Raw genomic sequence first — 23,846 nt, forward strand, 5'->3', positions numbered from 1 at the left:
CAAGGGATTTTTCCAGGAGGAAGCACATCCTGCTGGAGGTCTTGTGGCAACACATTTTCATGTGTTTTGGGACATTCCCGGTCATTTAAAAATATTGAGAATAAATTAAATTAGCCATGGAGAAAATCATGATTCCACTGTTAAAGGGCGTGAAAACAAATATACATATAATATTCCTCTATGAGCGAGTGAGAAAGCAATCACAAGGGAATGTTTGGCAAAAGATTCTCCTGCAGCCGCAGACTGGATCAAAGCGGTTCAGGATGTTTTTTATAATGGAGAAGCTAAGACTCATTCTTAGGCTTGAACAAGACAAGTTTGAAAGTTACTGGAAAATCTGGATCAACTTTATAACATACTGTACAGGCTGTACTGTACTGTACTGTACTAGTTAAAGTGATAAACCCCCCAGTACTGACTCATCTGCTTCTGTTTTCTTTCTTTGTTTCAGCAATTCTACTATTCTCAGAGTTATACATGTATGCGCAAATTATATATTTTTTATGTATTATTATTATTATTATTATTATTATTATTATTATTATTATTATCTGTGTCTCTGATGTTCTTGTCATTGCTGTTATTACCATCCCATTCTATGATCCTGTTCGCAGGAGAAGTCATGGGATAGGGGCAGACAAACCTTATATTACAGCTGTTATTGTTTATTTTTGTCTACTGCTGGATATTCATCTATTTTATTTTTATTTTTATAGTTATCATTATTATTTCTCATTTTTGAAATCCTAAAATTGCCTACCAGTCCAGGTACAAGTATACCAGTATAGGAGTACTGTGATGGAGGAGAGGGTAGGTGCTTTTGTAATGATGTGAATTTTTCTGTCTTTATTTATTTATTTATTTCTCCATATCTGGTTTGATGATAAAATTAAGAGTAATATGTGTAAGCTGTTTTATTTTCTTCAAATGAAAAACATGCCTTAGTATCCGAGTATCTGCCGTGCACACACATACAAATTTCTTTTAACCGCCTCAGTGATACAGTAAATATACAGTCGGCCTGAACATGCAGTGCGTGAGTCAGTGCAATTTGTTAGTCAAATGTGCAGCTGATACGGAAAAAGATAGAGAGGGAGGAACTACTGTATGTGCGTTTTGTTTTGTTTTTTACTGTTGTGTCTATTAAATACACAGCTTTGTCTTTCAGTGAAGTGGCTGTGAGAAACCACATGCAAACACACGACACAAGCCGATACACAAATGTGCTGCAGGTCACGCAGACAACAGCCAAAACACAGGGGATGCAAAAAAAAAAAAAAAAAAAGTGAACCTGGAATGCACTAATAATACATGTCATTTAATACATGTAATCCATGTGCAATTGTTGTTCTGTGCTTTTACTTTCAAAGGTCACAGAGGACTGAACAACAAGCCAGGTTCGCGTAATCATTATTATTTTATTTTATTCATTATTATGAAAATAAATTTCACATAATTGTTGGAAACACACAGAAAATTAATATAAACTTCTTTTTAGACACTATAGAACTTTTCTTTGAGGTCTTGGGGATTAGGGGAAATAGAATAATTATTTACATTATTTACAAAAATGCCCCACTGGCCTGGCATGAAAACAGTGTGTGTCTGCAGTGAGGCAGAGAGCCACATCAAAAAAAAAGAAGAAGAGTGAACTTGGAATAAACTTCAATAAAACATAATTTAATACATGTAATCCATGTGCAATTGTTGTTCAGTGCTTTAACCTTCAAAGGTCACAGGGGACTGAACAACAAGCCAGGTTCACATTATTGTCAAGTTGTCAAATAGAGAGCCGAAGCGGAAGCAGGAAGTAACGTCGCCATGGGACCTCAATTCGGAAAAGGTCTCCATGTAAGAGAACGGGAGTCAAAGTTTTATTTCGTGATCCAATTGAATTGTGCCATGAGAAAAAAATCTGTCCTCTACCTGTTTAAAACATCACGTTTCATGCCGAGAAACCAGCAGTTTGTTGTAAAACTATTGTAAAATAATACTCCGAAGAATCCGTAACCAGAAAGACTCCAGGTGGCGTAGGTGGCGTCACACACCACATGCTGCCCTTTCCCGTACGTATTTCTTGTGGGACACCTGTGTAGTACGTAGAGCGTCGTCACACAAAATACATTCTTCCGTTGCTGTTTTACGATAAACTGCTGATTTTTTGGCATGAAATGTGTAGAGGTCATATTTTTTTCTCATGGCACAATTCAATCGGATCACGAAATAAAACTTTGACTTTGAGGACGCATGGTCTGTGTATTTTGCTGTGTTTTGAGCTCTAAGGGCCACCGTATTTACAGCTGCGGTGTGTTTTCCATGTACGGTACCTTGGGATCTTTGAGGCTGAAATGACACATGTAGTGATTGACCAGGCCGAAGGCGAAGCCCCTGTTCATGAAGGTCAGGCACCGCTGAGGAAAAAAGGAAACTTGTTTAGTATACGCACGCACACACATACACACACACACACACACACAGCTCAAGTTCTCTGTGTGTAGCAGATGTGACCCCAGATGCAATAAAAACATTTTTCCAAAGCCGAGCCAGATAAAACACAGACACAAACACAAACACCTCAGATCTACTGATGAGACCTGATGTGTTGATGCTCTGGCGCCACAGTCTCACAGTTCTCACAGACCTTGATTAAAGTGGCCAGGCTCAGGTTGATGCAGCGGGCCTCCTCCTGGATCTCCATGTGGCGGATGGTGATGTGTGGCATGATGGACAGCACCAGAGACTGGAGCGCCTGGTGGAAGCTGTCAGGGAAGCGCTGGGCCCTGGGCATCTAAAACAGAGGGACAGGACGTTATGTAACCATCGACTGTTGTAACTGAAGGTATTAAATATTTACAACACTTATCACATGCTTTAATCAAGGAGAGTAACAAATATTTGGGATTTTAAGAAACAAAAACCAAACCTCAGTTAAACAAATCTATTTCTAGAATATTAAAACTGGCCTAATGACATGTGCACGGACTATTCTGATGTTTGTTCTCTGTTTGTTAAGTGGATGTATGTGTTTTTATTGGGTGGCAAAGCAGTTTCCCCTTGGGGATCAATAAAGTTTTCTAATCTAATCTAAAATGGTATGATGATAGAAAATTGGGATAGTTTTGGTGGCCTGTCTTTTTTTAATTTCATTTAATTTTTGAATTTTTTTATTGTTATTTTATTTGTTTTTTTATTATCATTATTATTTCTTTATAACCTCCATTCTGTCTGTTTTTATTTTTTGTTTTTTCAACAATGAAAATATAATAAAAACTGAATTATAAAAAAGAAACAAAAAACAACTTAATGTTTTCCATCTCCTCTCTCTGGAGCTCTAGTAATAGCAGCTCCATGAGAAGAGCCAATCAGAGGAGAGGAGGCTCTGCAACATGGAAACATGACATTATACATCATGGGACCATTAAAATGTCAAACACTGTGATAACCAGTATGTAGATAAATTTATATTGAAGAAACGCCTTTGTTAAATGTGGTTTCATCCCTCTCTCCCTGCAGCCACGGCCACGTCCTGTTTACCGCTGCCGTCTGCTGCTGCCGGCTCACACAGGGATCAGATACAGACCCATGGCATAAGAATGTGAAATATACACATAGCTCCGTGATTCACAATCAGTCTGTTGGTCTTCCTCTCGAGTGTGCGTAAGTTTTTGTTTAAATGTGTTGACATCCTCTGTACACATGTGGTATTAATTGTAACGATTGAGACATGTGGCCTTTAGGCGGCGGAACAAGCAGCGAGTCTCGTTGCTAAACATGTAGATGTGGAAAAGATATGACGCTGTGAACTGCTCGAATTTGCGTAAAAAGGAAGCTGACGCCGCTCTGTTCCAACCTTGATGCGGTTGTCCTCTTGCAGGTACTGGGCCACGGATTTGGCCATGGTTTCCATGAAGAACCAGGAGTACTATAGATGTAGAATGAGATAAAACAGGAGGGGAGTTAGACTGTGTTGACTGCTGCAGTGAAATAAGTCATAAACACATGAGTCAACAACTGTACAGTACAAGCTGCTGCATGTTTGATGATGTCCCAACATCTGTGGAGGTTGTCATGAAGAGGCTGTTCAGGTTTGAAGACGAATGCTCCATCTGCTGTTCCAAGTTGGTACTGCTTTTTTAAAGTTTTTTTTTCTTGAACCCTTCAGAATATCAGGGATTTCCTCTGTATTTCTCTCACCTCCTTGTGTATTAATGCTTATAAAACCTCAAGATTTTATAAGCATTAATATGCTTATAATTCAGGAAAACTTTATTTGGTCAGTCAGTTTTTTCCCTGTAGGGCAGGCAAAGAGTGGAATACAATACCACAAAGCACAAGAGAGTCCATTTATTATAGGTCTCATTGTCATGCTCCTTCTGGCAGGGGGACAGCCAATCGAAATTAACCTTTTGGCTATAATTTGGCATTTACATTTTATCTTTTTTTTAAAGTATATTTTTTGGCTTTTTCGTGAGATAGACAGCAAAGGGGGAAGCAGAGAGAGGGGGAATGACATGCAGGAAATGTCTGCCCGACGCGAGATTCGAACCGGGGACGCCTGCGTTGAGGACTGTAGCCTCGACATGGGGCGGCCGCTTTAACCACTGTGCCACGCACCGCCCCACATTTTATCTTTTTTTTAAAATGTTCATTAATGTACACTGTCCCTCTCGAACAAATAAAGGGAAAAACTAAACTAAAAACCCTGTGATGCACAATCGAGTAATTGACATCCTTTATTTCAGGACCACTTTGGCTTTCAGAATATTCATTCAGTAATGGTGTCATATCATATGACTGTAGACAAAGCTACATGATCAGAAAAAGAAAGGAAAAGAAAAAACAGAACATAAATTTGTTGGAAACAAACAGAATATTATTATAAACCTCTTTTTAGACTCTATAGAATTGTTCTTTGAGGTCTTGTGGATTAGAGGGGAAAAGAATAAGGGCTCTAACTATGATACAAAATATATTATTTACATTATTTACAATGTAAATGCCCCACTTGCATGGCATGAAAACTGTGTGTCTGCAACGAGGCCTGACACTTCCACTGGCGCAGGCTTTTTTGTTTTGTTTCCTGCAGTGAACAAACGTTCTCCTTTGATAGGAGGCCTAGGTGTCGGTCTTATCTTGCGTAAATGGTCATCTATGCATGCATTCACGGCTGATATTCTGATAATCAAGATCATAGAAGGCAACAGAGCAACCATCCCTGTAAATGAACTCTCTTTGACAGAGGAAACTCTGCTTCTGGGTGAGCTACAGACACATCAGTGGACTCTTTATAGAAGTGCTTGCTTTCAATAAAAAAAGAATTACAAGAGAGAGACAGGAAATGCCATTCAAATGAGTGATGGAAGTGAAGGCACCTTGAGCAGTTTGTTGCTGGTGTTGAAGTCGGCTGTTTGCTTGAGGACGGCTGTGACGGCGGTGGCCAGCACCTCGTGAGTGGTCGCTGAGTTTCCAGAGGCGGGGTTGTTGGTCACAAACACATACTGAGGACAGGAGGGGAAAACGTGTAACTCAGAAGTGTGTGTGAGTCCGTTTTATACGCCTACAGCAGTGTGTATGTGTGTGTGTGTCGTGGGTTTACCTTGACAAAAGAGCGTAGGTAGTGCTCCAGTCCCTCCTCGTGACATCTGGACACGATGTGTATGATGACACTGAGAGGACACGGAGCGGGGGAAGAGTTGGAGCGTGAGCACTTTGATCAGAACTAAACAAAAGTCAAAGCTACATTTTTTTTACAAACGTGAAGAACTGACCGCAGAGAGTTGACAGCGATCTCGTGGGCTTCTTTATTGGCTGCAGTGAGCACAGCAAACAACTGCATCAGCACTGTGGGCAGGAAGTTGATGATGACATGAGTCTCCATGGCGTGAAGGCACTGTGGAAAGCAGGAAACAGTGAGAGGGAGAAATGAATGAGTCAGAAGTGAAATCCAAACCCTAAACCAAAGTAGGAATGTGGTTGCAATGACTTGTAAGGAAACAGCAGATGTACATAACCTCCCTTTATACCCACTGGATATAGGACGCCCTATTTTCCCTGTGAAATTAAAAAAATATGAAACCTTTCCTTTGTGCCTGAAACATATCATTTATTTAAATGGATATTTCAACATTTTGGCAAATTCACCTATTGCCATAATCCCTAGTCTTAGGAGTAGGTTCATTACCTTTAGTTCTCTGTGCTGTTTTTAGATCAGCAGGGCAGAGATGTGAGCTCTGCACAACGCACAGTATTTTCGCCTTTCCGTCATCAAACTCATCAAATACACAATCCAACAACTCCACAACGCTCTTGTGGAGAAGTTGTGACCTGCACATTCACCACGCTATGAAATAATCATGTAACATTACGAGACAGAGTTGTTTTCGAGGCAAATGCGTAACCGGAACTACATTCCAGATACAGCTGCTGGGCGGAGTGATTTCAAAAGTGCAAGTAGTTCCAGGTATTTGCTTTATGTGTCGTAATGTTACACAATTATACATTATTATCTCATAGCGTGGTGAATGTGCAGGTCACAACTTCTCCATAAGAGCGTTGTGGAGTTGTTGGATTGTGTATTTGATGAGTTTTGAGGTACAGGGCACCTGTACCATTCACCTCCATCGTGTTCACTGAGCAGCTTGCATCTCTGCCCCGCCGATCTAAAAACAGCTTGCACCGACAATTAAAGGTAATGAGCCTACTTCTAAAACTATAGAGGGTAACACGTAACACAACCGTCTGCTCCACGGACACTGACACTTCCTGTAACACAGTGTGAGCGCGGTACCTGCAGAGTGACTGACAGGCTGCTGTTACTGTGCAGAGGGACGAGATTACAGCTGTTACTGTCATCCTGACACTGACTCCCGACACTAAAACACGAGCTGCTTTTATTCTGAAAAACTCTGACCAGTCAAACTGTAGGATGTGTTAGAGGACTAATTTATCTGTCTAAACATCAGAACTATGACACCTGAAACTGTAAACACAGCTGATCGATCGAAAAAAATGACCGCTCCAGTGAATTTACTTTCCGTCATTGAGAACAGGTTCTTGAATGTAACTCGGTCAAAGTGAGACGTATCCTCAAGATTTTTAGCAGCTCTGTTAGGTCATGCTGCTTTACATGCTGGCAAAGCTAGACATGTCAGACTTGTGTGGGCTCAGAGGAAATCGCTCCGTTACTGCGTCGTTTTTAAACTTTGGCGGCTCTGCCACTCGTCTTTTTGCCACTCAGTGGACGTTCCACAGCGACTTCCGAGTACCGTGACGTCATGTAGGGATTATGCTAAAAGAATGTTGAACTACCCCTTTAAAAATGTCAGGCTGGTTATCTCCCCTCATCGCCCTCAGACAGAAGGTTCTAGTTTGATTTCTGGGCCCAGGGCCTTTCTGGGTGGTGGGTTCTCTCCAGGCTCCTCCCACAGTCCAAAAATGTGCACAGTAGATGACTGACAACTTTAAATCACCCATAGGTGTGAGTGGGAGTGTGTTGTTTGTCACTGTAATATAATAATACAGGGATGACATATAACACGCCCACTATCCAGTCTAACAGGATCTGGCTTTCCTGAGAATCTACCTGGTAATCATATATACTTTCATTTGAGCATTCAGAAAACAGTCAGCCAATCAGAAGAGAGCCTCTGAGGCTCCTCCTCTTCTGATTGGCTCACCAAACTGTTGTTACGAAAGCTCCAGGGAGAAGCTGAGAGAGGAAATGTAAAACTACACCGAGATGGTTATTGATTTTGTTTTAGAGGGAAAACCATTCGTGGCTAAAAGTAGAAATACATACAGTGGTAAGAATCACTTTTTATATTAGACTGCAATGGGACACGTTTATGAAATGATGGAGAAGATAGGATAGTCTACATCACACCTGTACAACTATCATTTGTTGAATGTGGATGTATTGGGCCTGTTCTTTGATCCCCACCACCATAAAGGGATTTGTATATCATCAAGGTCAACCAAACATTTCATTTCTAGTTATTTCTATTTTGATATTTGTGTTTTGAGTTAATATACTGGTGTTTTCGATTGGAAGAGAGTAGGTCATCAAACTCTGACATAATTTATTATCAGAATGAAAATAGATTGTAGAGATGTAAACTGATCCCTTGACTGAGTGTTCAGTATCTCACCTTCAGGTATTTGACCAGTTCGGCTGAGTTGCCCTCTGATGTGGTCCTCATCAGCTGGCAGTGCTGGAAGAACTTGTGTAGATGCAGGTCCTGAGGATGAGACACATCAGCATCAGTTTCACTCACACTCCCTCTGTCTGTAACAGCAGCCTGGGCGCATGCTTTACATCAACCTGAGTATGTGAGGAACAAAATGAACAATCAAGTTGTACCTGAGCGTATATTGTTGATGCTACATGGGTCCTCACTTTGAAGAGAGTCTTGGCATTTTCCACCCACTTGATATCTGGCTGGGACTGTTCAGAGGACAGAGAAGACACAACATACAGAACAAGATGGTATTTGTTTTTAATAAAAGAAGACGACTGTAATCCTGCTGTGCTGACATGATTTCATATGTGAACTTTGAGTAGCTCCAAGATATTCTGGACATTACTGTATGTCTCCATGCATGTGGTTGTACCTTCCTGGTGTCCTGACACAGGTATCCAGCAGGTAAGGTGGCGGCTACAGGGAGCTGGACATCTAATGACTGCATCCTGCCGTCTCTGAGCAAAGGCATCCAGGAGTAGCCCACTAGGAGAGATGTAGAACTTTAGATAAACACAATACTGACATCCTCTGAATCAATAAAGCTTTGTATCTGATTAAACTGTAAACTGTAGGTCTACAGTAATAAACAACTGACTCACCCAGTGACTCCACCCCCTCCCTCTTCTTGCTGCTGGCCTTGCTGCTGGACTCACAGCTGATGTGGTAGAAGGTGAAGAGGATGTGGTGTTTCTCATGCACGTGGACTGGAAGCTCGATCTTTACCTGCGTATAGATAAGAAGGATGAGAAGGTTTATACTTCATGTACCAGCATTTTATTGTTTATACTGAGAGCAGAACAGGAGCATCCAGACACCAATATGACAGGTATGGAGGGGACAGCGGGGACTGTTAGGCCTTGTCCATACGAGCCCGGGTATTTTTGAAACCGGAGTTTTGCTTCGCGTCCACACCAGTGGTGTAATAAAAACACTGCGTACACACGCAACCGTGAAATCCGCTACCAAGTGACGCAATGCTCGTGTGGAAGGCTGTTTTAACCAATCAAAATACAGTGGAAACCGCTTGGATCAAAAGGCTTGGGACGGAATCATTTCTATACAAATGCTGTTTAAATAATTCGTTATCAAGAAATCCGCTTATAGTGTTCATTTTTGGTCATTTTATGGATGAAAACATGCGCAAAAACCATTTCAAAACTACGTGTTATTATAGCTTTATTTCACAGACTCCAAGTCCAACAATTAAATATTAATTAATTTAATAAAAATGTGTAGCCTATTTATTTTATTTTCGGCGGTGTCCCTTTGACGTGCACTGCTGCAGCAGCCTGCACATGTTGCTGCGCTGTGTCTTGACTCTTGTGCTGTGTGTTGTTGTGCGCTGTGTTGTTGTGCGCTGTGTTGTTGTGCTGTGTGCATCACCTGGCTGCTGAGCCACATGACTGTCTGTCGGTGCTTCGCAACTCTGGCTGTTGTGTTGTCTGTCAAAACATGGATGAATGAAACATATCCACTTTATATCGACCGCGGACGTCACGAATACATTTTCGGCTTTTGGCTCGTTCCTCATCTCCGCATAGGCTCTTTTTATCACTGCATGATGCGACCCCCCCTCCCGTCGTAGTCTACCCGGCCTGACAGTGACATAGGCTATTGCCTGTTCATTCATGAAAATCATCCCGAAAAACTCTCAATCAAACAAGGTGGGGAATAAGAAACTGCGGCGCTACTGTAGTAGTTCTGTCATTTTAAAAACAGCTGATCTGTAGCGTCACTTGTTACTGTAAATGATGCTGTGTGGAAAACCAGCTGTGGTCTGTGATTGAGGGTGAGTTTGGAGCTGACAAGAGGATCGTCCTGACGACCGTTTCGTTATATTTTCCTCATCGAAAAACTATACAAATAGCATTTAGATGATGTAAAAAAAATAAATAAAAGAAAAAGTGATAAAAATCCACTTTGTCACCTCCATTTTTGCGAGCTCACCTGCAAACCGCTGCAAACAACCTCTGCAGCTGGCAGTGTTTACATCAGCACGTGTGCAGCTATGACGTAAACGAGTAAAACAATCACGGTTGCAGTGTCCACACGCACCCAGTGAAACCAACCCCGGCCGAAAACCCCACCCTGGACTCCGGTTTCAAAAAACCACGGTTTCAGGGTTCCAAAAGCGCGGTTGCATGTGGACAGGACATACAACCGGGAACATAATGTTCACGGTTTCAAAAATACCCGGGCTCGTGTGGACTAGGCCTTAGATACACTGTTGAAGCTGTCAATTATGCTAATTTAGATGTGTCAGCACTAACTGAACAAACTGCAAATGTCAAGTTATCTCTGGTCATTTTAAAAGACATCAACTATGTTGGAAATGTTGATTAGTGTTCTTTAGTTTTCACTACTACAGCAATTCATTTACATGCATACAGGCACTGTAGCTGCCACTGTGGCTGCTTAAAGTCCCTAATATCACAGGTTGCCTTCAGTGCATTGAAACAGTGATGATTTGCTTGATTTAGCTCAGGGAGAGGTGGATTTTATTGAGAACCTTTTTCACCAAATAGCCTTCATGAGGTAACAGATAATTCAAGTATGATGATAATAATAATGGTTTACATTTTTTTTGGTTTACATTTTTTATAGCGCTTTTTTTTAACAATACCCGATACACAAAGCTCTTACAGAAACCATTATTCACTCATACAACAGTTCTCTTTGGGATAAACATCTAAGAAAAATGATGCCTATGCTTAATATACATTTTCTTATATTTCTTTTCTCCCATACATAAGTGGATTTAAATAAACTGAAAATGAGGCATAATTGTTTCACTCTTAGTAATTATTCTTAATCAAAATCAGCATAGCAGCATCTTTTTTTCCTTTTATTTATTTTTACCTAAAATAAATAGAATGAAAAATGTATAAATGAGTTGTAGAGAACAGGTAACTGTAGTGTTGTAGCATTTAACTTTTCCACCCATAGGACAGCTGATGGGTCTTTGGTGAAGCGTAGTCACACCACTTCAACCACAAGGGGGCAGCATCAGCAAGGAAATGTATTTTCCATGAGTCTCAGCACTTAACAGGAAATGACAGAACTGAGCAGAAAAGCTAAACCGACTCTCCACAGATATAGGCTTGCTCAGACCAAGTATATTGAGTGAACATGACTCTGCAGTTCATGACATAGGTATGTATCAGTCAGCATGTTACAATCTCTCTCAGGGGTGAGTCACATCCAACTTCCTGTGACAGAGTCCTGACTTTCTGAAAAGTCAGAATCCCTGGCACAATTATACAAACAAACAACAGTATTTCTTATATTGAATCACAGAGAACATTTCAGCGTACTTGAATATACGATTAAAATGTGTTATTTTAAGAATCTGGATAAAATATGAAAACATCCCTGTTGTCAAATCCTTGTTCTCCTGAAATTCTCCATGATGTGACTGGAAGCTGAGGCCTGTGGAGGGAAATCCCAGCGAGCGTGCCACTGTGTGTGTGAGCATGCATGAGGGTGTATGTGGGGACTCTCAAGATCCTAATCTGTTTAACATGAGGGCCATATGGACCCCTCTGCTCTCCCTCTCTGACAGTGTCCTGACCTCTTGTGTTGAGCTCCTGGCTTCATGTGTGCGTGTGTGTGTCTGTGCCAGTACCCGGGGTCAGTGACTATTTGACCAGTCTAGTGTGAGATCACAGCTCTGGCCCTGAGACAGATTTATGGGATTATCTCAGCACTGTGCTGAGGAATTTGAGAACTGAACACACACTGGACCAAAATATAAGCACTCAGTGTGTTCGGAGAAAAGGAGGAATCACAGTTTCTTCACCGTGGCTTCCAATCTATTTTTTTCTTGCTGCAATTTAGTTTCAATAGCCTTGTCAACGGATTTTATTCAACAGATTAAAGGTCTCATATTATATAAAGTCATTACATGTTTTGTTTTGATTATCAAGCAGGTTTAGATTCTATAATACTACTGTAAAAGTATCAGAGCCTCAGTTGACAGAGAAATGCACACAGACTGTATTCAGAAACCGAGCTCTAAAACAGGCCGTTGGGACCTCTGTTACTTTGTGATGTCATCATTCTCAGACATGCTTCCCCTTAGCCACACCCACATGGACCCACCATCTACTCTTGCAGGATTTGGCTTTCCTGAGAATTTACCTGAAATCACATATATTTTTATCTGATCATTTGGAAAACAGTCGGCAAATCAGAGGAGAGCCTCATAGGCTCCTCCTCTTCTGACTGGCTCACCGACCTGCTGTTACCGAAGCTCCAGAGAGAAGCCGAGAAAGGAGAATATAAAACCACACCGGGATGGTTTATGATTCTCACAGAACAGTGGATTGAACATTTAACTGATGCATTTAAAGCCCCTGTACAGACTTTTCATTTAGTGTTGATTTTGGCGGCCCCTGTGGATGAAAGCGGCAAAATGAAGACTGCATTTCCCACTGTCATGAACACGTTTGTCTGGCCGGCGCGTGTAGATTTGTTTTGGAAACGGTGGAAAGAAGACGGGACTTGCTTTTTTTTTTTTAGCAGCATAATGTAAAGTTTCGTCAGTGTGGTCCGACCCGACCATGCCTTCCAGAGGTCTAGAATTAGACTACTTAGAAATATCGTATCTTCACACTGATGGGCTCATTTGCTGTTGTAGGTAACAGAGACACATCAGCAGAAACCAGAGTCTTTTGCGTATCCAGTTAAAAGCTCCATACAGGGGCTTTAACTGACTCAAACATCCCAAGGCGGTGACCTCACCTCGTCGTAGAACTCGGGGCTCTGGTTGTGGTGCAGGACGGCTGCGTAGGTGCTGCCCGTGAAGAGAGAGTCTCCCGGCTTGCCGTAGATGCACTGGAAAAGGCAAACAACAACAAGCGCGTCAGTCATCCAACTCTGACACTTTGATGTCGGGGCACAGCGGTGACTAAGCGCTCAGCAATCTGTGGTTATTGACAATATTTGGATAAAAGACGGTGCAAGTGAGTGATTCCTTCATCACCTGCATCTCTGACGCACCAAACAAAGACATGAAACACTTGGAAAGGGGACGTGATGAGACAGGAGAGGATCTAAAATGGATTTTGATTTAATGTTCACTAAGCAGCACTCCCTCCCCTGCTGGATGTTGACGACAGAAAATCAACAAACACAGACCAATTACAGCACTTTGACTCCGACATGTGGGGAAACAAACATTTGTTTCTCTTCCCAAGTGGCAACTAGAGCCATTAGCAGTTGTGAATGTGGGATCGTTTATGTGGGAACCCTTAAAAAACACAGCAGAGCCAATATGCAGGAACTGTGAGAAAAAAAATCTGTGGGAAAAAACCTGTGAAACAAAAAGTCAAGCTTGACCAGGTCGGGATAATTCTAATGAGGTGCGACAAGGAAGAGGAAAACTCAGACCTGTTCTGATGGCTGGTTTGATACTGTAATTAGGACGTTAACAACTGTAGTCATCTCTAATGAACAGTAATGGGCAGAGCTGGCCAGAGGAAGGACGGGGCTCTGGAAGCCAAGTGATTGAAATTGAGACTGATATGAGCTGGGATCAGAAAAAAACAAAAAACAAAAAAAAACAGCTGTTGCCTCTGCAGGAGGACTGGGACCAACCTGGAGGGAGGGAGAGGCTCGACTCAGACTGGGAGGGAGGCGGAGGTGGAGGTTTTACAGATCTGTTGTTGTAGATTATAATGTGGAGCGGGGCCGCAGGTGGTGGTGCACCTACCCCGATGGAAAACAAACAACACTTCCGCGAGCCCCCCCTCCCACTGCGGTGGTGAGTGGAGGGCTGATGGGAGTCTTGATTACCTGACTCAGGATGAGGGCTGAGGCGTAGCCGGGGGAGACGTTATCTGTCCAAGTCGTCCTGTTCATACATGTACGGTGCCACACAGGCCTGAGATCTGTTTTTTTCTCTACTGGTTTCACTGGTTGATCTCCATCATTATTAAAATTTCAGGATAGCTCATGAAAAAATGATAACAGGTTTGATAACTTAAAGGGATAGTTCAACATTTTGGCAAATTCACCTTTTGCCATAATCTCTATTGTTATAGAGGTCTGTTCATTACCTTTAATTATAGGTGCATGTTGTTCTGAGATTGGCGGGGCAGAGACGTGAGCTGCTCAGTGAACACAATGGAGGTGAATGGTACAGGTCCCCTGTTCCTCATTAAACTCATCAAATACACAATCCAACAACTCCAAAACGCTCTGGTGGACAAGTTGTGACCTGCACATTCACCACGCTATGAGATAATCATGTAACATCACGAGACAGAGTTGTTTTCGAGGCCAATGCATAGCCGGAACTACATTCCAGACATGGCTGCTGGGCGGAGTGATTTCATAATAGCACAAGTAGTTCTGAATATTTGCTTCATGTGTCGTAATGTTACATATACATGATTATTTCATAGTGTGGTGAATGTGTAGGTCACAACTTCTCACAGAGAGTGTTATGGAGTTGTTGGATTGTGTATTTGATGAGTTTAATGAGGGACCGGGGACCTGTACCATTCACCTCCATTGTGTTTGTTGAGCAGCTCAAGTCTCTGCCCCGCCGATCTCAAAACAACATGCACCGATAATAAAAGGTAATGAACCTACTGTTATGACTAGAGGGATTATGGCAATAGGTGGATTTGCCAAAATATCGAGCTATCCCTTTAAGATAACAGTTTGAAGGCAGCACACATCTTCACATCCCACTTTGCAGAAAGCCTCAAAGGAATTTCCTCAGTCAGATCTGAGTGAAACCCAGACCGACCCCCGAGCTTCCGCTGCCTCTGATTAAATCTCCTTGGAGGTGTGCTGCTGGCTGTCGCTGGTTATTTGTAAACAACTTTCTGCCTCATCGTACTTCAAGCATTGTTCCACAGCATCCTGTATGGGAGTGTGTGTGTGTGTGTGCGCTATGTGAGATATGACATGCACGACGGCACCGCAATCTATCTATCTGTCCGTCTGGTCCGTCTCAGTCGGGAGCATCATGTGTAAATGTTTTGGCGGTTGAAGTCAAAAAGCATTTCTGTTTTCCTCCCTCCTTCTGGAAAAGTGAAAAGGAAAACAAATCCTCCGGCACTTTGATGACTCTTTCCACCCACAAATATTTGAAACGTGTGGCCACAGAGAAATGGAGAGGAAGAAGTAGAAGAAAAAAAAACAGTGACCGTTCATTATCTCTTCTTGCCAGCTATAATAACCAGCTTCTGCAGCGTTTCCTCTCTCCTTCTCAGGCCCCTCAGCTGCACACGCTGACTTCCACTTGGTGAAAAAGCAATAAAAAGAGTGAATTCATCATGTTTGAGGCTTCTGCTTCTGATCAGATCTCACTTGGGACATTCCACAACTTTTCACAACAGTCTTATTGTTTCAGAGACATTTGCACCAGGCTCCTGTTAAATGCACGACAGTCTCATCTTCCTGAACATCTACCCCTCTTTATATCCTGCACTTTATTTCTTTTGATCAACTTAATCTATTCTATACTAACTATGTTTTTGCTGTATTTTGTGTAAATGTGCATGCATTGTTTATTATCCTGAGCTTGCAATGTTGTTGATTCCTCATTCAGGTTGCCCATCTTTTTATTGCAAAACTAAAGCAGTAAACATTGAATTATTAAAATGACTATACGTGCTGAATGTATGCAATGTTTGTTTCATTGTCTTTGTTCTCTGTACAGAGCATTTGAACCAATGTTGTCATGAATCAACATGCATATTATGTGTATATTGAATTCATCCTCCTAAAATCTTTCAAAATAAAGGTGATTGTAGCTCAAAACCTTTATATTTAGGTCACCTCCATTCAGTCATCTCAGAGTATTCCTTTTTTTTCTAATTTAATCTCATGATTTCCAGATTGATTTTATATCTTGTTATGTAGTGGTTTTGCTTTTTAATTTTGTGTTTTCATTTTCTTAATTTCCTATGCCATTTTTTTTCAATTTCTTAAAAATTAGTTTTATATTTTGTGAGTCTATTGTTCATTTGCCACATGCAAAAACCTGTCAACACAGCACTTTGTAATTTTAATCATATTCATATTCTGTTTTTAGGGTGACTTTTCAACATCCGTCTGGGGACTACAGATGAAAAATAGCCTCTTGGCTAATTCTGGCGCATTTACAGTGATGTTATTAATGTGCACTGTCCCTGTTTTTAAATAAACTTATAAACTAAACTAAACTGACATAATACACTGACACTGATATGGTATGATGCTACCAAACATTGAGGAATAGTAATTTATAACCCCTGTCTGCACACTTCATCAACTAACTATTAGCATCTGATGAGATTATGAGACATCTGGACTGGAAAAGAACTTGATAAATGATGATGGAAATAAAAGTTTGAACCCTATTCCTAAAAAAACAAACAAAAAGAAACTGCTCTATTAATTTTCATTTATTTTGAGGCTGGGGCAAATCCCAGCAGACAGTGGGCAAAGACAGGACACACACTACAGAAGGTTACCAGTCTATCATAACCATTCATCACACTGCAGGCAATTTAGAGCTGTATTGTTGGAGGAAGCAGAAAGTAGCCTTGAGGGTATTAACTCAGAAACGAGACGACCCTTAAAACAACTGACCTGTGAATTTAACAATTTCCCACAGGGGGTTAATAAAGCCTTTCTGATTCTGATTTCTAAATCCCAAATGAAAACATGTGAATGACCGACATACTACAGTAAACTCACCTTCAAGGAGGCCGCACCGTCCTCGTCTGAATCTCTGAACTGGATGCACACTGCGATGTTTCTGGCCTGTTTTGGAGGAAACATCACGTCAGTCTCAGTCGATGCAGACAGCAGAGGGGTGATGAGCGAGATCAGTGAGTCACGCACCTTGGTGAAGGTCTTCTGGTTGTCGTACTTGAGCTGCAGCGGGTAGACGTAGAGCTGGTTCTTGTAGGTGGTGAAGGGGTAGTTGTACTTGGCCTCCTCGGGGAGGAACTCCTCCACCTCCACCGACACGCGCTCACAGCCGTCCTCGAAGGGCTTGACGGGGATGTAGGAGGAAGTCACCGTATCTGAGGATGGACAGAGCGCATCGGTTAGGGAACCAAACCTCCCCTGCTGACTTCCTGTTTCTCACCAGGGAGCCGACTCTGGCTCATTACCTCTGAGCTCAACACAAACATCCCAAATGCTTTTGTCGGTCTGAACTAGATATATTTCTATTGATTACAAAAGCAGCTGAGACCCTGCAGATTAAATGTACAAAGCTTTGTGGGCTACAGTTTCATCTTATTTACAATTATCTTAAAGGGATAGTTCAACATTTTGGCAAATTGGCCCATTGCCTTAACCCCTATAGTTTTAGGTCCTTTAACTGTCGGTGCAAACTATTTTTAGAACGGTGGAGCAGAGCCACAAGCTGCTCAGAGCTACGCTACGGAGGCTAATGGAATTTCTTGGTTTCCCTCATTAAACTCATCAAATACACAATCCAACAACTCCACAACGCTCTGGTGGACAAGTTGTGACCTGCACATTCACTACAATATGAGATAATAACGGAACGCTACGAGACAGTTGTTTTTGAGGTAAATTCATGCAAAACCGCTGATGCACGTTCCCGTCAGGGACAGTTTTTCAGCAAGCAGTCTCTGCATTTACCTCTAAAACAACTCTGTGTCGTAACATTCCGTTATCTTGGTGAATGTGCAGGTCACAACTTGTCCACCAGAGCATTTTGGAGTTGTTGGATTGTGTATTTGATGAGTTTGATGAGGGAAACCAAGAAATTCCATTAGTCTCCATAACATAGCTCTGAGCAGCTCACGGCTCTGCTCTCCTGTTCTAAAAATAGCTTGCACCGACAAATAACGAACCTACTGCTATGACTATAGGGATTATGGCAATGGGCCAATTTGTTGAACTATCCTTTTAACTGCTTCCTTGCAGGACAGCTCTCATTTTGTCTTTGATGCACCTTCTGAAACGCACACATCCTCTATTTGGTTACACTCCCCAACCAAAACACTTCCATACTGTATTGTTTGCACTCTAGGGACAGGGATTTATTGTTCCTGCTTCGGTCTTGAGGGTTGTTTGATCATAATCCTGGTGATGATGAATTTCAAGCCTTTCTCCCCTTTGGTTCTGACATGTCTCACTAGATAGGATTAGCAGCTTCACTGTAATCAGACACAAGTTAATGACTCACAAACGCTCTTTATTTGTGCGAAAGTGTCAGATTGAATCTTTGTTATGTTTCTGTTTGTTCATTTTGATCTAAGATTTATGCTCAGTGACTGACAGATTATATCAGTACAATTATGTATTGAGTGAGGGGCAGGTAAAATAAGATGTACTGTACCTTCTCCCTGTCCCTTTCCAACTATGGAATTAGAAAGTACTGTGTTTCGGTACGTTTGTTTGGGAAAAGTCATGAAATGACCTTGGTTGGAACAAAAAAATGTTGAACCTGATGATGCACAATACATCACAGGAAGATAGTTTCCTTATAGCTGTTAAGTGACTGCAGCTAAATGTGTCCTTATCCTTTCAGAAAACTATGCACAGCTAGTTTTAGTAGTTATCTATCAAATAGTTTAGTGGTTTTTCCCAAAGAAACATGAGGACACGTGACAGCTCCTTCAATACCTTGCAGTGTTAGATAAGATAAGATGGCAACAATGACAATAGTGTGTGCTAGACAGAGTTAAGTGGAGTGTATAGAGGTGACAACATACTAGAGAAGTCAGGCGGGACACACTCGATGGTGACGTTGAGCTGCCCAGGGATGGTCTGAAGTTTGCTCTTCTCGGGTCTGATGAGAGAAAGATCGAAAACAGGAAGGAGATGTGATCAAGTCTGAACAGAAGGCATTTCTAAAGTTACTACATGTTATTAATAAATAAATATATTTTAGACACCCTTTTTGATCTAAGTACAAAATTGCACAACAATGCACAGCAGTGGTGCAGTGTCATGCAAAGACCTGCATGTGCGTTTTCAGTAACTCGGCACCGTCTGAAATAACACAGGAGGTGTGTTGACTCACTTCCTGATGTCAGCCAGCAGTTTGATGATGTCATCAGTGCAGATCTTGCTGCTGTCCTGGCGATACAGAGGAGAGAACTTCCCGTCCATGTCCAGGCTGCCCTGAGCATCTTTAAACACTTGTCTGGAGACACACACACACACACACACACACACACACGGTTACACAACACAGCATCAAGCTTCTTAACTAAACATTAAGATCGTCACTTTTTTATATTAAGACAGAAGTGATGCAGCCCTGTCTTTTTTCAAATGGATCCAATCAGTGCAGTTAGGCTGCTTTAATAATTACTGTATCATATCTACTGTAATGTGCTGCATCAGTACCACATTGGTTGACAGTGCAGAGCCCTGATGCTCATATCTACTGTAAGATATTTCTCAATAATTCATTACTCCTTAAGCAGATGCTTATCCAACCTGATGGTAAAAGCCATCTAGTAAAAGTGCCAGGAAACAGGTGAGGTGTCTTCAAGACACTCATGAAGATAGTGAGGGACGTCCCTGCTTTGATAGAGATAGTTTCTTTTTTTCTCCCTTTCTTTTCTTTTTTTTTCTTCACACACATCACAACACAAAACAGCTCATCTTAGTTAATACAGAAGAGAAACATTACTCCCAGGAAACAAAAATGGAAATGAATCATCATCATCATATCGAAATATCTATTATAAGAGAAACCAGAAACTAGTCTGTGTTATTAAAGCAGAAGTAAGCGATCCGGTGGTTTTGGCTAACTTCCTGTCAGCAGATGGAGTTAGCAGTCCCCGCCCTCGTCCCTACGTCACCACATTCACGCGCATCCCTTGGCTGCACACACAGAGAGGACCGCCCCTTTATGCCGTTCTCTCTCCTCATTGGATAAAGGTTGTAGGATACAAGGAAAGTTTTCTTCCCGTGTTTCAGACCAAACACTCTATAGAAGTGATTGCTGTCGGAAGATAGAACTATTTAAGACTTATATTAACACAAACATTCCGCTTACTTCTGCTTTAAACAATACTTTCTAATTTGGCCCTCTACATAATTACCCTAGCCCTTAACATATTTACCAAGGTAATGTAGATTATGTAAAATGCATTTCTCTGCAAAGGTTATATTATATTACTAATATAAGTCAGATTGATCCACTTCTTATCTATTTACTAAACTATTTTCATTTGTGGTTTCCCAAATATTTGAAGATGTTGATTTATGAAGTTTTTGAACTGATTCTTTTCAATAATATTCAGTGGATTTTCAGTGCTTTATGGAGCATGAATCGTCTTTCAGTCACATGACATGTTTGATCAGAAAGTAGACCTCCACTTGGTCTACTCTACCCATGTGACATAAGGCCTTTTGGTCTGGGCCTTTTCCCACTCGGTTACATTGTGATGATACTTTCCACACGTTTTGGAAAGATGTGAGTGACGCTCATACATACTGTATATATATTTGTTACTATCTCATCATGCTGCTCAGTGCAGTCGTATGATCCCTGTTCCAAATGTGAATCCAAACAGATTCATTACTGGGTAATATTTATCCTCATCTTACTTGGCGGCCCAGGCGAATGGCATCCTGTACTGGCCCAGGCGTTGGCATGTCTGCTTGGCAGCTTTGAGAACCTTCTGAGCGGTCTGCAGGGACGTGGGAGAAGACACGAATCAAAACACTCAATCACGTGCATGTGTTTCATCATGCAATATTTAAATGAGGCAACAAAAAAAAAAAAACAGACCTTGTTGATGTCTGACGTCTTGATGTACGGCTCGGCGCAGTGGGTGATGCCGTTCTGCAGCACCTTCTCCACGCGCGCCACCAGGAAGATGTCTGCATGAGGATTGGTTACCGAGAAGATCCCCTGGAAGACGCAGGCAGAGGCGGAGACAGGAAGTTCAATAGTGCAGGAACATGATGACTTAGTGTTCGACAAGATGTGCTGCTGTAATTTGATTTATCAGACTGTGTAACCCTGTGTTTTTCAACCTTGGGGTTGGGACCCCATGTGGGGTCGCCTGGAATTCAAATAGGGTCGCCTGAAATGTCTAGTAATTGATTAAAGCAGAAGTAAGTGATATATTTGTGTTAATATAAGTCTTAAATAGTTCTATCTTCCGACAGCAATCACTTACATAGAGTGTTTGGTCTGAAACACGGGTCTCTCAGTCCCTCTGCTCTGCTCTGAGTCGAGGAGAAAACATTTATCGTATCCTACAGTTTTTATCCAATGAGGAGAGAGAACGGCGTGCAGGGCTGTGTGTGCAGCCAAGGAACGCCGTGAATGTGGCGACGTAGGGACGAAGACTGTTATGGTGCGTTCAAGGAAACTCGTATTTTTCCGACCGTGAAGTCGTACCAGTTCGATCTGGTACGAGTTCACCGGTCGGAAGTTACGAGTGGCCGTTATAGTGACTTTCACCGGTAAAACAGGTCGGAAAAACACGAGTGGGTTGCCTGGAACGCTACAAAGTCGTAAGTTGTGACTTGAAGCTGTAATTTACGATTTCAAAAGCCTGCCTGGAACGCAGCATTAGCGAAAACGACCGGACTACTTACTTCTGCTTTAAAAAAAAATACTTACATGAAATATTATTTTTAACGAATTATTATTCTTTTTAAATTTATGATTAAAAACACCACACACAATCTTAATAACATTTTAATGTGACACCCCGAGATGCTGAACAGGAGCTTTTTATTTTTTTTTTGGTGGAATGGCATGCCTTGACATAAAAATCAGCATGGAAATTGAATGAGTTATTTATGTTTTTTTATGGTTTTTACACTTATAATATATATGTTCAAGTTTCTATTGTCAGTATAACCGTTTTTACAATTTCAAGCTTTCAAAAATGTTGTGATAGAATGCTAAATAAAAGAAAATTCTAATCAATTTTACAAATTTTGAGTACTTTTTGCTTACAGTATGTGTGTTTATATAATTGGTGAGGCTAAATGCTCTGAGTTCTAAGGGTTTTACAACTGTATTCTCTAATTTCACTTTCTCGAATATCAATCGGGTTCAAATAAAATGCAGCATATAAAAATATCTGAGCTATTGCATCTTGATTGACGGCCGCGTTAACGTGACTGCACATGACCGCGAGAAATTTGTGATGTCAAAATGGGGTCACGAGCCAAAAAAGGTTGGGAACCACTGGTGTAACCCCTCCCTTGAAGGGATTTTGAAAAGGAGAGACGATCACTTGGATGTGAGGAGAAACCACTTCTGGCAACTCCAATAAATACTTCAAATGTCGTCTTGACTCTTGATTTCATCTGCTGCTTCTCTACCAGGCAAGTGCAAAGGAAGCTGCTGCTGTTAGCTGAGGTTATACAGGAAAACCACACGAGGCTCACGTCTATTTTTGGTCTGCTGAGACGGGTCCGTCTTTTAGCTCCTAGTGTCAGTTCACATAAACAGTCTGGATAGGAGGGGACAGAAATGACGTCCAGTGTCCATGCTGCACATATCAATAAGTGCACAGACAGACAGAATAAACTGGAGGCAGGAGGCGGGGAGCGAGTTATTTTGGAAATCATAAAAGTTTCAGCTGAAGTAATGAAGCTGAGAGGAGTTATACTCGGGGAGCGGTTGCGCCATCCCAGCTTTAAATCAAAAGAGACGTCGCCATCGCAGACTGCATTAATAATACACATCTTAGAAGAGAAGCATGGTGCCAGTCAGAGACTCACACTCACACACACACACACACACATCCAAGCCATAACCCTGCCCTCATTCACACATCTCCACAAGTTTAACACAGCCACACACAGCTGCTTCTGCTTCCACTCTCTGACAGCATGATTTGTTCCTTGCCACTCATCACCGTATATTTTACACATGTTGTGGAAAAAGAAAAAACGCTCCTAAATCCTAGGAAGTAGTGTGACTGCTCCTTTATCTGTGACACTCTGTATTACTCATAGAACTGTATTAGATTTGTGTGTTATGTAATGGAGCGGAGGCTGTGGCCACCAGGCTGCTGCTGATGTAGCAGACTGATGTAACAAGTGGAGGCCCGTCCTTGGACCACACCCAGTGCACCTAAATTAAACTGTGGTCTGTCCAGCTATAACAGCACACTAATCACAGAGGTAGAGCCTGCTATGTTTACATGCATGTGTTTATGTGTGTGTGTGTGTGTGTGTGTGTGTGTGTGTGTGTGTGTACTGTATGTTCTGCTGGTGAAGGACTTCCACAGATGTCAGCTGGCACAACGTGACATTAAGTCCATAATGGAAACATATGGAAACTTGGAGTTGGTGCAAATGCTCTTTTCTCTATATCTGCATTTCTTTCTTCTTGTCAAATAAATTCAGTTTCAATGAAAAATAAAAATGAAAATAAAAAACATTCCTTCTCTGAACATCTAATTCTCTTCTTCTACTCTTCTCATGTGTAAGTTCACTTTTCATTCTGGCCACTGGCTCCCAGTCAGAAGGTTCCAGTGCTGGTTCGATTCCCAGTGTCATTAGACGAGATGCTGAACCACAAACAGCTCCTGATGTCTCATCGGTGTGAATGTGTATGTGCAGTAGAATGGAGCTGTAAGTGCAGGTTATTATGAGGTAATGTAATGCATGATAGGAGAAAAATGTGAAATG

The 23,846-nt window shown here is 41.6% G+C and overlaps 1 protein-coding gene across 3 annotated transcripts in view; it reads right to left on the reverse strand.

The window, feature by feature from the left end:
• Positions 1 to 23,846, reverse strand: part of dock11 (dedicator of cytokinesis 11) — a 102,910-nt gene that overhangs the window by 48,371 nt on the left and 30,693 nt on the right. For all 3 annotated transcript variants that reach the window (XM_085760531.1, XM_085760530.1, XM_085760532.1), the window contains exons 13-29: positions 20,974 to 21,096; positions 20,790 to 20,872; positions 19,249 to 19,371; positions 18,938 to 19,014; positions 17,085 to 17,269; positions 16,938 to 17,003; positions 12,984 to 13,076; positions 8,840 to 8,963; positions 8,611 to 8,723; positions 8,360 to 8,443; positions 8,148 to 8,237; positions 5,769 to 5,890; positions 5,597 to 5,666; positions 5,373 to 5,498; positions 3,851 to 3,922; positions 2,642 to 2,788; positions 2,328 to 2,411 (exon numbers count right to left, since the gene is read on the reverse strand). In XM_085760531.1, the coding sequence (XP_085616657.1) occupies positions 2,328 to 2,411; positions 2,642 to 2,788; positions 3,851 to 3,922; positions 5,373 to 5,498; positions 5,597 to 5,666; positions 5,769 to 5,890; positions 8,148 to 8,237; positions 8,360 to 8,443; positions 8,611 to 8,723; positions 8,840 to 8,963; positions 12,984 to 13,076; positions 16,938 to 17,003; positions 17,085 to 17,269; positions 18,938 to 19,014; positions 19,249 to 19,371; positions 20,790 to 20,872; positions 20,974 to 21,096 (1,782 nt within the window). The remainder of the gene's footprint in view (positions 1 to 2,327; positions 2,412 to 2,641; positions 2,789 to 3,850; positions 3,923 to 5,372; positions 5,499 to 5,596; positions 5,667 to 5,768; positions 5,891 to 8,147; positions 8,238 to 8,359; positions 8,444 to 8,610; positions 8,724 to 8,839; positions 8,964 to 12,983; positions 13,077 to 16,937; positions 17,004 to 17,084; positions 17,270 to 18,937; positions 19,015 to 19,248; positions 19,372 to 20,789; positions 20,873 to 20,973; positions 21,097 to 23,846) is intronic.

This window comes from Trachurus japonicus, chromosome 18, assembly GCF_045865225.1.
Source record: "Trachurus japonicus isolate A0001 chromosome 18, Traja_1.0".
NCBI lineage: Eukaryota > Metazoa > Chordata > Actinopteri > Carangiformes > Carangidae > Trachurus > Trachurus japonicus.